Here is a 17,754-nt window from a genome sequence, read left to right as displayed (position 1 = left end):
GGGCCCGCGGCCGGCCTGGCCAGGGGCTCGCACCCCGCGCACTGCGTGCTCTTCCTGGCGCTGCTCGTGGTCACCAACGTACGCTCGCTGCAGGTGCCCCAGCTGCAGCAAGTCGGCCAGTTGGCGCTGCTCTTCAGCCTCACCTTCGCGCTGCTGTGCTGCCCCTTCGCGCTCGGCCGCCCCGCGGGGAGCCACGCCGGCGCGGCTTCGGGGCCGGCGACCGCCGACCAGGGCATGTGGCAGCTCCTGCTGGTCACCTTCGTGTCCTATGCCCTGCTGCCCGTGCGCAGCCTTCTGGCCATCGGCTTCGGGCTCGTGGTGGCCGCCTCGCACTTGCTGGTCACAGCCACCTTGGTACCCGCCAAGCGCCCGCGTCTCTGGAGGACGGTAAGTGCCGCTGCGCGCCCTCGGTCCGGTCTGGGACGCACCTTTACCGGGAGGGACTGGGAACACTGGAAGCCCGATGCGCATCTACAGACTGGGGAAGTGGGGAAACTGAGGCCCTGTGGGGGGGGCTTTCAAGGTCACTCAACGAGCTGAGGACGCAGTGGGGGGCTGCTAGGGCCCGGCTCTTTTCTGAGTTACCGTCTACAAAGCGCCCCTGGGTGTGGGGTGTGGAGACTCCAGCGGGGAGAGGGCAGGGATTGGCCCAAGGTCAGGCAGTTGGTGAGCCGCCAAGCAGGGCCAGAGCCGGGTTTGCCGCCGTTTGGCTGCACACATCCTGCAGGAGGAACGGAAAGTGGGCGCGCGATGGGCTCCGGGGTGGGCAGGGCTCCCGCTGGCTCGCTGGCTGAGCGCGCAGCTCCGGGCGCCTCTCCAGTGCGCCTGGACCGCGTGCTGGGCTGGCAGAGTCCCGCTCCTGGCCTGCGGCACCCCAGGGACATGGGGAGGGGACAAGGACTTGGGTCCTCTCCAGTCACTCTGGCGCTCTTTGTGGACCCGTTTCTGGTCTAGAAAGACATATTTGCCAAGGTCGAATGGGGCTCTGGTCCTTGCCGCCCCCACCCTGCCGTGCCCTGACCAAGGCTGGCAGTGCCTGAACTTTGTCACTGCCTTCCGGGCGGGCTGGAGAGACAGAAGCCGGGACAAGGACACTACTGCTTCCTGCGGGATCCTCCCCGGTTCCCAGAACCCCAGAGGCTGAGACAGATGTCTTTGCCTTGTGTGGTTTTCAGAGCCAGGTGGGGGGGCAGTGCAGTGCAGCCGAGCCCAATGAGGCTTCCAGGGCCCCAAAGGAGGGTTTTGTTTCTGTCTCTGGCAGCATTTTGGCAGGAGAGTGGGGGAATCCGAGGGGGTGGGTGAGCCCATCCAGGGAGGGAATGTGGCAGATGGAGGAGGTGGAGGGGATGGGGTGAGGGGAAGCTGGACAGAGCAAGCTTTGGGAAGAAGAAGGGGGAGGTGAGGGGAATCAGACAGTGGGGTCTGGGGAGGTGCTGAGGATCCACTATGCAAGGACCTGGGGAGGTGCCCCCAGCGGGGATACCAGAGACCCACATGGTCAGAGGGGGTGTGAGCACAACGATGGACCTGCATTTCAAGCCCAGAGAGGATAGCACATGGGAGGAGGGCAGTGAGGAGGAGAGAAGGGGGAAAGGGAGCTGGCAGAGAGGATTCAGGGGAAGGGGCCTGTGGAGGTGGGGAGAAGAGAGGGAGAAAGTAGGGGTGAAAGTCAGAGGCAGAGGTGAGGCAGAGAAAAGGGAAGAGGGCCAGAGGGCTGCCTGCACCCAAGGAGGAGAGGGGGTTCCGTTTTGCAGGGCTCTCCAGCACACCTCCCTCTCATGAGCAGCACATGGCCCTTGCTGGACGCCCTTAGGAGAGGTTCCCTTCTCCCTCCTTCTCCTCCCTCCCCCGCATCCCTCCCCCCTTGGCTGTCTGGCCCCCACAGCCATCCCCTCAGCGCAACAGCCTCCAGGAACAGTGAGGAGGTCCAGCTGCCAGGTCAGTCCCCGGTGGGGACGGTCCCGTGCTGACCTGGACTGCCCCAGGTTTTGGGGTGCCAGGGGTTCAGCTGATTTGGTGAAAAGCTGTACTATTGTCTTCTTCTAAAACAATTTTTTGCGTAGCTTCCAGTCATTCCTTTTAGAGAATTCAGGGAGAGAAAAGAGTCTGTAAAGGTGCCTCGGGCACAGGCAGTTCTGCCCCCAGGAAGAGAGGGCCCCTACATTCTGTGGGGCAGGGGAGGCTATCCAGGGAGCATGGATCCTCAGGGGTTTGCTGCTGCTGGACAACACACGCCCTTCCCACGCAGGGCCTCAGTTTCCCCACCTGCAGGGCCAGGGCGTAGGTGGAAACCCGTTGGAAGAGCACGTATTCGAAGTCTCCTGCTAACAAGGCGTTTTGGCTCTTTAGAACGTTCCTGTCTGAGTCTACAAATGCTAGTGGTGGCAGCCATGTGGACAGACAGATGCTGGGTGCAGAGAAGTGTTGGTGAGGGCCTGGGTGTTTCCCAGGCATGGATGAGCCTATCCTTAAGTAGCTCGGCAGCCTGGCTGGGAGGCAGGTGGGGAAGGTGGGACCCCGTGTATCAGGTGGGTCCCCTGCTTCTCACTGCTCCTCGACAATGGGACTGTGTCCAGGTCACCCTGCAGTGCAGTCACCTTTGGACACTGTTTTCCTCAGGGTCTGGTTCAGGGCAAGCGGAAGCCCTGTGGGGCTGGAGGGAGAGGCCCAAAAGGGGCAGTGGGGGGGGGGGCAGTGGGGGAGGGTACAGGGGTGGGGTGACTAAGGTAGTCTGTGCTGGGGGGCTGATGGATTTGCTGCACATACATGGAGTGTCCCGCATGCTGGGGACAGCTGCTCGGGGCATTGAGACCTTGGTTCAAGTGGGGGCTCTCAGAGCCCCTGCCCCTCCACAGGGGAGCTTTGGGGTTTCCTGTGGCAGTCCTGTTCTGCCCTGGTGTGCAGAGCTCTGGGACATAGCTTGTGGGATGTGGGGACCCTGTGGAACCCTGGCTGGCCCAGGCTGGAGGCTAAGAGGACCCAGGGGGCCGCAACTGCACAGTTGACATTGGGGCTGGTGCTTGGCGGGGGCGGGGGGGGGGGAGTGCCTGCTGCTGCCCCTCAGGGCAGAAATGGTTTAGGGACAGGGTCTTATTCCCACGCAGCCCAGCTCCCAGGAGGAGCCTGTCCCTTCCTGCCCCTGCTCCCTGCCTACTGGTTGCACCTAAACTAAACAATTTGTTTTTATTTAACTGAGCAATGTGTCAGAACTGGAGGCATCATGTTCCAGAACACCTGAGGTCTGACTGGACACCTGGGGCCTGGGCGGGGAGGGGTGTGTGTGTGGGTGTGGGGTGGTGAGCACAGCTACTAGGGGGGTGGGTCCTGGGGTGCTGGGAGGGGTGAAGAGGGGCCCAGGTAGGGGTATGGGGGTGGGGTGGTGAGCACAGCTGCTGGGGGGTGGATCCTGGGGTGCTGGGAGGGGTGAGGAGGGGCCCAGGTGGGGCTATGGGGGTGGGGTGGTGAGCACAGATGCTAGGGGGGTGGATCCTGGGGTGCTGGGAAGGGTGAAGAGAGACCCAGGTAGGGGTATGGGGGTGGGGTGTTGAGCACAGATGCTGGGAGGGGTAGATCCTGGGGTGCTGGGAGGGGTGAGGAGGAGGGAAGGGGGAGATGCCACACATGTGACTCCTCCTGGTGGTAGCATTCAGGGACTCAAGGACAGAGTGGCTGTTTGGGGACCTTATGTGCGCATGCCAAGGTTGTGCCCTTGGAGTGGTGGTAGGGAGAGGGGTGTGCCTGGAGGAGAGCAGCTGACTCAGGGTGCCCCCACTGGAGGCCCCAGCGCCCCTGCCTGCCCCAGCTTCCTCTGCCTGGACAGGGTGGGGTAAGATTGCTGTATTTTCTTGGGCCCACGAGGGGTCCGCTGTGGTGTGCACAGTGGTTTTGCCCAGTCCCCTACCCTCCGAAGTGAAATCTATTCAGTGCCCCGCCCAGTTCCAGACCCCTGGCAGGACCACTGAAACCACCAGCCCCTCCCTGGCGAAGTGAGAGTTGACCGGAATCCCCTTGTGCCCCTCTGAACTTCTCTGAGCTCTTGGGGGAACCCTAGTGTTGCTGGCAGGGCAGCGATATCACCAGTCTAGGAATCCAGGCGCCCAGGCAACCGCTGCCCATTCACGACTCCTTCTCCTCCTGCTGGGGGGAGCTCCTTCTCCTGTTCAGGGGAGTCTGTCCCTTCCAGTGTCCCACTCTCTTCCAGGCCCTTCCCCCTCCAGTGCTCCCTCAGCCCCTTCCTGCTACCCCCTTTTCCCTCCCCTGCTGGTCCCCTTACAGCCACTCCCCCAGTCCCCTCTCCCCTGCTGCCACTCCCCCATGGCCCCTCCCCTCTGCCCCCTCTCTTTCCCCTCGCTGGCCCCACCCCCTCAACATGCACCCCCCCAACCGAGGCTCCTTGGCCCCTTTCCCCACAGGCCCTGCCCCTGCTGCCTTTGCTTCACAGCTGGGCCCTTACCAAGTAGGGCCTCTCCTCCAGCTGGGCACTGCTCCTGCTGGACCCCCTGCCCAGGCCTCCAGCCCCTGCTGCCCTGTGGCCCCACCCTCCCCTTGCCCGCCCAGCCAGGCCCTGGCTTGCCCCTCTCTCCCGCTGGTGCTTCCCTCCTCCTCCCCGATCTTAGCTGGGCCCTGTCACTTGTTTGCTCACCTGCTGGTGCAGCCACCTGCCTTGGCTGATCCTGTGCTGCTGGGTGGGGGCTGCAAGGGGAACAAAGACAGGTGGGTCCTCCTGGCCCAGAGCTGCTGCCATGTGAAGGTTTGGGGAGTGGTTTCTCTGCCTTGGTGAGGAGTGACCCTGTGACAGCCTCCTTGTCTTCAGCTGGACCCTTTACCGCAGGCTTCTGGTGGCCGGGGAGGGCTCAGCTCTTAGTGCTTTGGGCTTCCCAACACTCTGCACACTTAGAGCCCTGGCCACTCCCTGAGCCCCAGCTGGTGTGGGGCGTCTCCTCCAGGCCTCCAGGTCCGTGTCCAGTGGCATCCCTGGGGAACACCTGATTCCCCATGGCCTGCACTCCCTTGCCTGCCTGCTTGGCTCCTGAGTCCCGTCCCCACAACCTGGTGTGTCCTTGGAGACTTGAGTTACACTCCCTGACGGGCCCTGACTTGGAGAAGCACCTGGAATGGCCCACACTGGGCCAGCAGGGGTCAGGCTGACGGAAAACAGGGGTCTGGACACCTACAGCACACACCCCAGCTTCAGGCCAGGGTTCTGGCCTGCTCCCCTCAGGTGGTCCTGGGCACCTTTTTTGCTGTCGCAGCATGTGCCAGGACCCTGGGACTGGGGGTGTGCTGGAGTCATGCCCCCACCCGTGGACCTGGTGGAGGTGCTGGGGACAGGCTGGGCAGATCTGCCTTCTCTGGAGAGCTCTGTGATCCATGCTTGGGTGCCAGCCCCGAGGCAGGGGCTGGGGGCCCATGGGAACAAGACCCCTTCCCCGCCAGGATTTAGTCTGCCGGGGGACCCGGGAAACACTGTGGTCTGTGCTGGGGAGTCTGTGTGACGTTCAGAGGCTTATGAAGGGGACAGGGTGGGAGGAAGGTTCAGGGTGGCTTCCGGAGGTCAGTGTGCTCCAGCCAAGATCCTGGACGGATGAAGTTGAGGGCTGCTGGCTGTGGCTCAGCCCAGAGGTGGGCGTGGGAGGAGGGTGCTGCTGGCTGCAGGGCACACCAGCATTTCTGGTTTCTTCGGAGACATCACCAACGCCCTTCCAGCCTTTTTAGCAGAGGGATCTGATCAGGCTGCTATTTGGGGGTCCCTGGGGCATCGTGGAGGGCAGGAGTCACACGTGTGGGTGTGAGGGCTGCTGCCTGGCTCAGAATAGAGCCGATCCGTGGAGAAGTGTCTGCTTGCCACAGTCCCCACCTGCTGTGAAAGCTGCCCAGCTATTCTTCCTGGGACCCCCAGTTTCTAGGGCGATGCTCTTCTGTGCCCTCCCTGATGTCTGGAGGGCCGGGGCTCAGTGCCCAGGGGGCAGGTAACTGCTGTGTTCCTGCCGACTCAGAGCCCAGAAATGTCTTTGTTCCATTTCCTGACTCAGATGGGGCAGTGGGCTTGTGTGAGGGCAGAGTGCCGCTCCTGGCTGTGGGACCTCAGGCAGGCGGCTTACCCCTGTGCCTCGGTTTCCTCTGGGTGGCTCCATGGCTCTGTAGGAGCGGATATGTCTTCGTGCACCTTCTGGTTGCGAGGCATGGGCCAATAGTCAGTGAGGTGACAGCCACCTCTGGTCCTCCCCCCGGTTGCTGGGGGCCTGGGACCTGTGTGTCTTCTCCGGTTCTGTGAATGGCCGAATGTTGAAACGATGCCAGCGGCAGGCGGCCTGTCCAGACGGAGTGTCCTTGGGGTGTGTCCCACTACTTCCTGCCACTTCCTGCCTGTTGTGCTTGGGGGAGGGGGCAGCTCAGCAGCCTGGGTGATGCCCCACTCCCCTACCCCCCTCCACCCTGCTTTGGGCGCCTGGGTTTGCACTGAGGGGTTGAGTGGCTGGCAGAAGGGACCTTGTGCACCTGGCAGCCCTGTTCGTGTGTGGCCCCTGGCCTGTCATGCATACATACATTCACACACATGTACACACACACGCACACACGCACTCGTACACTTACCCAAATGCACATATAATCACATTCAGACACACACGTGTCATGCACATCCTCACACTTGTCCACATGTATACACACAAACACACCCATGGGCACACGATTGTGTGTGCTTGCATGACACATTTGTATTGATTAGCATTACTGAGTTCTCTTCTGAAGAATATGGGGCCCGGGGCCCTCCAGCTCCATGACCTTGGGTGACCTCACGGGGTGACCACCCATGAAGGGAACCCACCTGCGCTTCTCCTGGCGGGGGGGTCAGGTGAGAGTTTCGAGCATGGGGACGAGCGACCAGGGCTGGGATGCCTGTGTCCCTCTGTGTGCTGGTGGTGTGAGTGCAGTTCAGGCGGGGTGGGCGCCTCTGGGGCTCATGTCTTGTGCTCCCCCGTGCATGGGGCGAGGGGCGGGTGGCTGCCCCTCACAGCCCGTGTCTGCATCCTCCCTGGATCCTCCTCTGTCCCCGAGACCCTGGACCCAGTGCTCTTGAATGGGGGTGGGGGGGTGGGGTGGGGAGCAGTGACCTTGGGGTATGGGAGGCAGTGATCATGAGTTGGAGGTGTAGTGACCCTGAGGTATGGGGGGCAGTGACCACGAGGTGGGGTGTAGTGACCATGAGGTGGGGGGACCAGTGACCCTGAGGTATGGGAGGCAGTGTCCACGAGGTGGGAGGCCAGTGACCCCAGGATGTGGGGGGGAAGTGACCCCGGAGTATGCAGGACAGCGACCCTGAGATATGGGGGGCAGTGACCCAGGGTATGAGGGGTGCAGTGACTGGCTCTCTCAATAGGCACAGACTTATTTTTGGTTATTTTGGTGTTTTACGGCTCCTTCCAAAGGCTCCTCTGGGAGCATGGCTCTCTGGGACAACGCATATCCAACAGCTTCTTTCCTGTGTCACAGCCAGCTCATTACACCAGGCACAGCTCTGCGCATGTGGACTTCCATCTGCCTCACGGGGCCACCAGGCATGGCCCCCCCCACTGCGGGCAGGTCCATCTGGACTGGACGGTGCCCACCTGTGCAGGTGTCCTGGAGGGCCCACTGGATGGCCTCTGCCGTCTCCTCCCTGTGGGAACAGAGACTGTCCCGTGGCCTGGACTGGGCATCCCTGGAGGAGATCCTAGGATGGGTGGGGTCTCCGCTCAGCACTGCCGGTGAGGCCTCCTCTCCCCTCCCCTCGTGACTCTGCAGCCCGTGGTCCCTTTCATCCCTGGGAGGCTCACGTGACCTGAGCCTGCCTCCCCCATCATTTCTGCATGCCAGGTGCTAACCCACGTGGTCACCATTTCTGGCGCACCTCTGGCCATGAGCTCAGACAGTCACAAGGGGAATTAAAAATCCTGAACCTGGGGAAAATCTCTGGACTGGTGGGTTTGTGTTATTAGGTGGGCTGGGTGTGCGAGAAAGCTACTCTGTAGGAAGACTTAGGGACACCTGGTCCCGGTGGTTGCCATGGAGGGGTGCCCCCTGGGCCTCCTTGGGCAGATGCTGTCACGCAGTCCTCCCCAAGTGTGCCTTCTCTCCAAAGATCCAGTCTCGAGAAATCCATTTGAGGGGCTCCACTGCGTGGGGCGGGGATGGCGGTCTTCCGGCTGATTGAATGGCTGCAGGACGTCTGAACGTGCAGTGTGGGCACCGGTTCTGTTGGTGAGAATGCCTCTGAGATACCCTGACCGTGGTGGCTAGAGTCCTCCTACCGGACAGAGCTATAGTGCATGGGCATGGGGAGGGGGCTTCCCGGGAGGAAAGGGGAGCGGGGGTGGGGGACCGGCTGTTCTTTCCACTTGGGAGGGGGCGCAGTACCCTGGCAGATGAAGATGGAGGACTGACTGGTTGGTCACCTTGACAGATAGCACAGCAGCTGTTTGCGCCCCCAGGGTTCACGTTTGGGGTCCCACCCCAAAGATGGGAGGAAGGAATTGAAGAGAATGGGAAAATCTCAAAAGAGCGGTCCCCATTTTATTGCAGTTTTCATTTTAAGGGCTGGCGTCACCTCGTGCTTCCTTTAGAAGGTGGGTGCTGGCCTCCCACCTAAGAGGCTCCAGAGGCCTCCTCCAGCTGGCCCCCACAGTACAGGCGCCCCTCCAAGCTCTGTGGTCCTGCTCCCTCCTGCAGTGCCAACCCTTTCCAAACCTTGTGTCTGGCCAGAGGCCAGGGTCTCCACCGCTCTCTGGACCTCACATCCGAGTCCATCTGTCTCAACAGTCTGCTCTCAGTTCTCTGGCAGCCCCGTGTGGCATGCACTTCCCGACTCCCCAGGACATGTCACTGGGTTCTCATCCCGAGCCTGTGTGTCCTGAGGGTATTTGCTCTCAAACCTGGCAGTGCCGAAGCCATGGGATCCTCGAGCCCATCCACCCGGTTCCCGGATCTGGAGATGGCTCTGGTTCCACGCCAGTCACTCCTGGCCACATGTCCGCCTCTGTAAACCTGTGTCCTCCCTGGTAAATATAGGCAATGGCAGGTTTGGCCTCAGGGCTTTGTAAACTCTAGAACTCTGCACTCCTGGGTCACCGTAGGGTCGGCCGTGTCCAGCTGGTCTCCAGATGGCTTTCTGCCCGCTTGGGGCCCACAGCCTGCATCCCTGCACCTCCAGGCTCCCAGGTGCGGCCCACCCTCCTGCCCTCAGCAGTGGCCTGTGGTTTTTAAAGGGTCTTTTGGGTCAGGTTATTTATCTCGGAATTTCTCAGCAGTCGTGAAATTCAGGATGATGCTTCTAGTCAGAACAACCCACATCACTCTGGCATGTCCGTGCAGCTAACGGTTTATGTAACATGTCCGAGTGCAGGTGGGGAGCATGCCCTCGGGGGCCAGGGGGCCATGTCCTGCAGGTAGTGGAGCTGCCATGCCAGCAGGGTGGGCCAGGAGGAAAGGCACCTGTCCCCATGCTGCGGGGTTAGCGGCACGGGGAGGTGTGGGAGCAGGCCGGAGGGGCCCAGGCTGCCGGGTCGATGCATGGCTCCAAGAGGTGCTCAGAGAAGCCGGAGAGGGTAGCCAGGGAAGCCTGGTGGGGACACCGGGTGATGAAGCACAGGCCAGTGCATAGAATTCCTCATGTACCCCAGATGCTCACTTGACAAGGACCAGAGAAGGCCCTGCCAAGAGCTGGCGTGTGATCCCAGCTGGGGGCTGGGGGTGGGGGGTGGGGAGGGTCCACTCCTAGCCCTGGGAGCCCTGGTGGCAATGCTCTGCTTTGCAAGGCGGCCTTAGGCACTCAAGAGGTGTGGTCAGCAACTGTACCTAGAGAATGACAAAGTGAGGCAAATACAGGGAGAGGTCTCGGGACAGGAGTCATGGGAGACGGCATCTGTTACAGTGTACCGTGGCAATGAGACCATAGTTCTCACTGCGCCCCTGACTAGCAGTGTGGATGCCGTAGAAGCCCCTTTCCGGGCCCCCTGGGGGAGGGGACACAGACACAAGGTGTTATGCTTTCAATAACTGCCTTCTTACCTTTGCCCTCCAGGTGGTGGCCCTTAACCTCCTGGCTGGGTCTGTGGCTCTGTGGTCACTCTAGGAACTGGCCTCACGTCCATGTGCCAGACCCAGTTCTGTCTATTTTTAATCCACCTCTGACTCCACTCAGAACCCGTCCCCTCCACTTGGTCATGGCCAGGGTGGGAGGAGCCTGCGTGCCCCAGTGAACAGCTCCTCCCCTCCCTGCAGCCGCTCTCTTGAAGGTCTAACGGTGCCTGCTGTGTGGCAGGGGTTGGCTGTTTACCTGAGGGCCATGCATACTCGTCTCCAGGTGATCCCGAAGCGCCCATCCCACTGGCTGTCTGCCGGGGTCCACGGGGCGAGGGTCTGCTTTGACCCACTGCCGCCTCTCCTGGCCACACAGGAGGGGACCTGAGTCGCTTTCCCTGCCACTCTGGCCATGGGCTCAGCACTTTCCACTGGCAGCCTGCAAACCCTGCTGATGACCCAAGGCTTCGTCTCTTTGTTCAGCATCAGCATCTGTGGAGCTGACCGAGTGGGAACAGGACTTCCTGCTGAGGCAGCATGCGGGGCAGAGGTGGCCCACTGTGGTCCTGTGCTCTGCAGGCGGGTGGAGTCGGGACCGAAGATGCTGTGCGCTGCTTTTTCTGTGGTGAGCACGTGCCCTGGGTGACGGCTCTGGGAGGTTTGCTCGTTCGCAGTGATGCTGGTTCCCTGACCAGAGAACGCTACTCCATGACCCACGTGCGTCACTGCTTCCGGTGTGTTCTAGATAATTCCCAGAAGTGTCAGTGTGGTGCCTGCATGGGCTGGACTGATGCCACTCTACTGTAATTCCAATGTTACCTTGGACAGACCATTCCCCAACCTTGACCTCAGTTCCCATCTGAGAAAATGGTCTCCTTTGTAGCAGATGTGTGTGACTGGGCTGGTGTGAAGCAGGGTGGCCCATGTGTGTCCCTGAGCCAGAGCTCACACACACATTTTCACCTCCCAGAAGTGCTTTGATGTAGGTTTCTATCACCCTTGTGGTCCCAGCAGCTGGCTGGCCTGTCTAAGGCAAGGAGGCCCTGCCAGCTCAGCAGGGGGAAGACACAGGTCTGAGGCCCAGCTCATGCTGTGTTTCAGAGGATGGTTGAAAGGATGGATGATGGATGGGTTGTATGTATGGTTAGATGGGCACATGGATGGATGGATGGATAGGTGAGTAGATGGATGGGTGTGGGTGGATGGGAGGATGGATGGGTAGGTGGATGGATGGAAGGATAGATGGGTGAATGGATGATGATGGGTAGATGGATGGATGATATAGATGGATGGATGGGTGGGTGGGGTATGGATGGATAGATGGATGGGGGCATGAAGGATGATGGATGGTTGTGTGGATAGATGAGTGGATTAATGGATGGCTGGGTGGTGATGGATGGAATTGTGCACAAATGATGGATAGATGGATGTGTGGTATGGATGGATGGATAAATGGGTGGATGGATGGATAGATGAGTAGGTGGATGGGTGGATGCGTGTAAGTGTATATGCATTTATGGATAGATGGGCTTATGGATGGATAGATGGATGGGTGTTGGATGATATGGATGGATAGATGGATGGATGCACAGATGGATGGGTAGATGGATGGATGGATAAATGCATGGATGATATAGATGGATGGGTGTATGGATGATATAGATGGATAGATGAATGAATGGATAGGTGGGTGGATGGATGGATGGATGGATGAATGGATGGGTAAATGGATGGGTAGGTGGATGAGAGGATGGATGGGTAGGTGGGTGGATGGATGAGTGGATGGATGGGTAGGTGGGTGGATGGATGGGTGGATGGATGGGTAGGTGGGTGGAATGATGAATGAGAGGATAGATGGGTGGGTGGATGGATAGGTAAGTGGGTGGATAGATGGATGGATAGATGGATTGATGAATAGGTGGATGGATGGGTAGATGGGTGGGTGGATGGATGGGTAGGTGGGTGGATGGATGGGTGGATGGATGGTTGGGTGGGTGGATGGATGGGTAGGTGGGTAGATAGATGGATGAGAGGATGGATGGGTGGATGGATGGATGGGTAGATGGGTGGGTGGATGGATGGATGGGTAGATGAATGGATGGGTAGGTGGGTAGATGGATGGATGGGTGGATGGATGGTTGGGTGGGTGGATGGATGGGAGGATGGGTGAATGGATGTTTTGAATGAGGAGGTGTATCTCTGCAGGTTTGATTCCAGCTGGTAGAACTAGAGAAGGTGATGTTATAGGGGTGTGCTATCCCATGTCAGGACACAGCAGGTGAAGATATGGGGTCCTGCAGCAGCGGGCAGAGCTGGGCTTAAACCCAGGCCTCTGATTTCATGGCCTGTGACAGTTCTGAGAATTAGTTGGGAGCAGGAAGTGGCAGGGTAGTGCAGTGAGGTGTCTGAGCCCAGACCAGACAGATCCTAGTCTGCTCACTTGCCCGGCTATGAGAGCCTGCCTGCACCCCAGCCTCAGTTTTACCTCCAGCCTCATTGGGAGGCCGTCACATTTCCTGAGTCATACCCTGGGCCCAGCTGATGCCTTAGTTTCTGGAAAAGCCATGTCTGCTGCCTGTGAGTATGACTTGCATCCTGGCCCCAGTGCCGGGCTGTCTGTGGGTGCTGGTGCCCCAGTCAGGCCTTGTTCTCCGCCTGTGTCTCTGCTGGAGAGAGGGATGGCCCGGGGCTCCCGTGGGGTCACAGTGGGCAGCAGGATGGGAGGCTGTCCCATGTGCCACCAGGATGTGAAGCCCAGGCCTGGAGGGGCACTAGAAGCCAGATGGACTGGGTGTTGCCCGGGAAGAGATGCGTGCTCCGTGCAGTGATGCGTGCTTGTTTTAAGTTGGGAAAAGTGCCCAGGACCGTGCTTGTGGGCACCATGCTCAGAACATGTTTAAATACTGATTCTGCAAACCTGCCCTTGGTTGTTTCACACGTGCTGGGCTTCCTGCCACCTCCGACAAGGAGCTCTGCAAACAGCTCATGGGAGCTGATCTGCAAACAGAGCAGATGATCTGAGTGCACACAGGACACTGCCTGGTCACTAGGATAATGCACAGCACCCCTGGGAGGGCCACACCGGCCCCTGACCCTGTGCCTGGTGAGAGGCTGGTTCAGCACCTCGGAAGCGTTTCCCTCCAGCCCCACACCTGCTTCAGACAAGGAGTGCTTCAGCTACAGTGGATCAGTGGGTTTAGAGGGACAGGAGATGGCTGGGTCACACGAGGATGGCCCATCACATGGAGATTGTTAGGTCACAGGGAGACCAGGCACAGGGAGGTGAGCAGGGACACACAGAGATGACAGGGTTACAGTGGGCACCGTGCTTATAGGACTTGGGTGGCTCCCTGACCCTCAGGGACAGCGTGGTGTGTGGGAGGTGCTGTCTTAGGGGTACGTTCCCATTTGTGTGGAGATGTGAGCTCCTGCAGGTGTATGTGAGTGGGGCTGCCGGGCGAGCTGGTGAGCAGGAGGACAAGTTGCATGCCAGGGCCTGGGGATCCATGTCCCTGGCTTTCTTATGTCCCTGTCACCTCCTTGAACCGCTCTGCTGTCTGCCACCCCGGCCCCGAGTGTCCCTCCTGAAGGACGAGTCATGCTCTCCCGGGCTGGGACACAGGAGATGCCACGTGCCCTCCACAGGCCCCAGTCTGTCCCTGCGTGGTCCCTGCCTGCACCTCAGCCTGCTCCCCGCCCCCGATCCAGTTCCATCCAGTGCCACGGACTCTCCGTCTGCACAGCTCTCGGCCTGGCTTCCCTCGTCCTCCTGTTCGTCCGTGGCGGGGCCGTCTGGGCAGAGACTGCTGCCTGTCCCTCTTCTGTCCTGTGCAGGTGCGCGTGGGTTGCAGTGCTGGGTGGCAGTATTTCCGCCTGTCACGGGAGCAGCAGTGGCCCTCAGAACCCACAGGAAATGCCCATGTCGAGTCAGACACAGAAACCCAACGTCTTTGCCGAGACTGAGCACGGCGGCTCTGTACGATGCTCAGACACACCACTGCACCTCTTGGGAGGGGAAGTGGGATCCGATCCTCCCCAATCCTCCCTGGTCTGCCGCGACTGTGGTGTGGCCATCGTGGGCTCCCGGGCAGTCTGGACTGGCCTTGAGTTAAGGCTGCTGAAGCCAGGACCTCCCTCAAGGCCTCCTAGCTGGTCCAGCAGGTGCGAGGCTCCAGGTGTGGGCGTTGGGCGGCACCCCAGAAGCATCCTTCTTGCCGGCCCCTTCCTTACTGCTGCCTCCAGATGGCAGCGAGCGCCAAGCACAGGGCTCTGGACGCTCACTCACCTTGGGTGATGCTTCGAGATCACCGGTGATGTGGTCCTTCCTTCCTCTTGGTTTCAATCTGCCCTCCTCCGCTGCTCCACGTGGAGCGGCTGCTCTCTGCTCCTGCTCGTATTTCCTCAGATGGTAACCTGGGCGGCCAGCCCAGCCCAGCCCAGCTGCTTGGACGCCATCTCCTCCCCAGCCCTCACGGGGTCACCCATCGCTGTGTGTCCGTGTCCTGGTCTCCTCTTCTTGTGAGGACGCCAGTCACACAGGCTTCCGGCCCTCCCTAGTGACCTCGTTTCCACGGTTTTTTTTTTTTTTTAACTTTTAGTTTCTCTACATTTTTGCTGGTAAGAGCACCAAAATTGAACATAACACTCTATTAGGTATTCAACTGATGGACAAGACCTCAGAGTGTTGCCCTGAAAATATTCCTTCCAAAAGGTTCAGAGTTTTCTGCAAAAACCTGTCATTGTGTATTCCCTGAGAACATGGCTAGTCTAAATTTCCCAGCCTCTTCTGAATCTTGGGTTGGCTACAGGTCAGTTCTCACCAATGAACTAGGAAGAGAAGTAAAACTGTGCCACCTCCAGGACTAGTCCTAAAGGCTGGGTGTGCCTTCTCCATGCTCTCCCCCTTGCTGCTGCTTAAAACCCAAAGCAACCTTGTATCAGCCATGAAGATGACGGTAAGACCCCTAGTGAGGGCAGAACAATGGGAGTTTGGGAAAAACCTGGACCCCTAATGTGTGGCACGGCCACCTGCTGACCTGGAATGCTTACTTTGGATTGCTGTATCAGAGAACATGACATTTGTTTGGGGCCACTGACTTATGATTACATCTTTGTGTTAGGGCATTACTTCAATTCACACAAATACTGTGTTCTGTTTGTTTGGGGCTCCTTTGGCTTTAAAAGGAGTCAGCCTTATGCTAAGGCTAAGGAGAGCCCCATTGTTTCTACACTATTTATTCATTAAGAAAGCATAAAATATCCACTAAAACATAGGGTAGACTTTAAGGATAACTTTGAGGGTAATCTAGCAGTTAAAGATTAGAAGTTAAGCTAGCTATACAAGTTTAAAAGAAACATTCCCCATCTCTCAGCATCCTGGAAGACCTCATATCCAAACACCATCCGCTCTGGGGTCCTGAGGGACAGTTAGGGGATGCACCCAGCATGCTGTTCCACCCGGTGACAAGCCCAGGAGGCGGGATGTGCCGGCCTCAACGGCTCGTGGCTGTGTGATGCCCGCTTTGCGCTGCGGGTCAGGCCTGCCCACGCAGCGCCCAGTTGCGGGCCGGCTGTCGGGGGTGTTGAGGAGACTCTGTCAAGCTAGCGCCCCACGTGAATGGTGCTCTGTTCTCTCTTTTCCAGCTTGGTGCCAATGCCCTGCTCTTCCTCAGTGTGAACATGTACGGGGTCTTCGTGCGGGTCCTGGCCGAGCGCTCCCAGCGGAAAGCCTTCCTGCAGGCCCGGAACTGCATCGAAGATCGGCTGAGGCTGGAGGACGAAAATGAGAAGCAGGTCAGTGCAGTGGGGCTGTCACCTGCAAGGACACAGCAGGCAGAGGGCAGGGACCTGGAGCAGGGGACCTGGAGCAGGGAGCACGGGGTGGAGACATGGAGCAGGGAGCACGGGGCAGGGTGCTGGGGCACAGAGAGGGGAGCATAGAGTGAGGAACCTGGGACAGGGAGCACAGAGTGGGGAGGACGGGGTGGGGAAGAAGAGAGAGGAGCACAGGACAGGGTGAGGGAGCACAGGATGGGTCGCATGAGGTGTGGGGAGGGGATATGGAGTGGGGAGATCGGGCTGAGAGACCTGGGCAGAAAGCACAGAGTGGGGAACATGGGCCCAGGAGGAGGCATGGAGAGGGGAGCACAGGGCTAGGGCTGAGGGAGCACAGAGTGGGGAGCACAGGTGTGGGGAGAGGGCATGGAGTGGGGTGATCAGGGTGAGGGACCTGGGCAGGGAGCACAGAGCTGGGTGCGTTTATGGGGCAGGGTGAGGGGGCACAGAGTGGGGAATGTGGGACTGGGGTGCAGGGCAGGGAGCACGGACCATGGGGTGGGGGTGGTTAGGGACCTCAGGTCCAGGCTGGCCCCTCATCAAGTCCAAGAAGACAAAGCAGCGGCAGTGGGGGCTCCTTAGACATGAAGGTGGAGAATTGCCACCCTCTGTGGTTCCCGGCCTTGGTTTCCCCATCAGTGAGACAAGGTGTGCCCAGGTGATGCCGTGGGGCTGGGGAGTCAGGGAGAGCTATGGAGCGGGTCCTGTGGGTCCATCGCCCTGGAAGGGGCTGAGATGCTGAAGAGCACAGGTGGGGGTATAGTGGTTGCTGGGAATGGGTGTTGGGGTGGGATCCAGCTGGAGTCAGCTTCCAGGAGCCAGGGGACAAGGCCTGGCCGGCATTGGTGCTGGTGTGGTGGGCCCTGACCTGTGGACTGGTGTGATCCACAGAGCCTCCAGGACCCTGAGAGTGCTGTCACAGGGGCCTGCGCTAGTGTCTCGGCCGTGAGCCTGGGGTGCATCCTGCCCGGCTCCTGCTACAGCCTGAGGGGCAGCGGGATCCCCCACCCCAGTCTGAGGGGCACAGGCGTGGGGTGAGCCAGACTGGTCCTGACCACTCGGAGCAACTGTCAGCAGCATGTCCCTGGGCCGGTTCCTCTCAGCGGTGTCTTCTGGTTGCTGTCCTGGGGCCCGTGAGGTGGTCGGTGAGGCCCTCACCAGGTAGACCCCACACTGTCTCACCAGAGTGTCGGGGGCTCAGCCTCATTGTCATGGGCGTGGCAGATGGGCTCGGCGGTACACGTGAGTCCGCCTTTATGCTCATAGGCGTGGAGTCCTGGCTACACGTTTAAAACCTGCACACACGTGTGTTTATTTATAGATACTATAATGCTACCTAGTGTTTACAGTGAAGGTAGGGTACGGTTTAGAAGTAGATGATGTACATGTGTTTAGACCGTGTGTGTGTCTGGGGATGGACTTGTCTGTTGGAGATAAACATCTGTGCGTAGAAATATGTGTGCATGTGGGACATGCATGCACACGTGTGTGTCACCTGTGTGGATGTGTATGCGTCTGTATGTGTACACGTGGATGTGGACATGTGGAGCACGCATGGAAGTGTACGTGTGTATACATGTCTGTGTACACATGGGCAGATTTGCCTTCGTGTGGACTCAGTGTGCATGCCTTGGTGTTTGTACACGCATGTGCATGTGTGTATATGGTATTTGGGACATGTGTACATGTGCATGCATACACGTGGGTGTCTGCATATAAATGTGTGCACATGTGTGTATTTTTGTGTATAAGTGTGTCAGTGTACACACATGTATGTGTTGCAAACGTGGATGTGTGTATAAGTGTGTGCACACACATGCATATATTTGTGTATATGTGCACTTGTGTGTACACGTGTGGATG

The 17,754-nt window shown here is 59.3% G+C and overlaps 1 protein-coding gene across 1 annotated transcript in view; it reads left to right on the top strand.

Moving 5' to 3' along the window:
- Positions 1-15: 15 nt before the first annotated feature.
- ADCY1 (adenylate cyclase 1) overlaps positions 16-17,754 on the top strand; it is a 110,886-nt gene continuing 93,147 nt past the window's right edge. The window contains exons 1-2 of the mRNA XM_029930870.1: positions 16-387; positions 15,700-15,849. Of these exons, the coding sequence (XP_029786730.1) occupies positions 235-387; positions 15,700-15,849 (303 nt within the window). The 5' untranslated portion in view covers positions 16-234. The remainder of the gene's footprint in view (positions 388-15,699; positions 15,850-17,754) is intronic.

This window comes from Suricata suricatta, chromosome 2 (assembly GCF_006229205.1).
Source record: "Suricata suricatta isolate VVHF042 chromosome 2, meerkat_22Aug2017_6uvM2_HiC, whole genome shotgun sequence".
Taxonomy (NCBI): Eukaryota; Metazoa; Chordata; class Mammalia; order Carnivora; family Herpestidae; genus Suricata; species Suricata suricatta.
The sequence above is the reverse complement of the archived record's forward strand: the minus strand, read 5'-3'. Positions and strand labels throughout refer to the sequence as shown.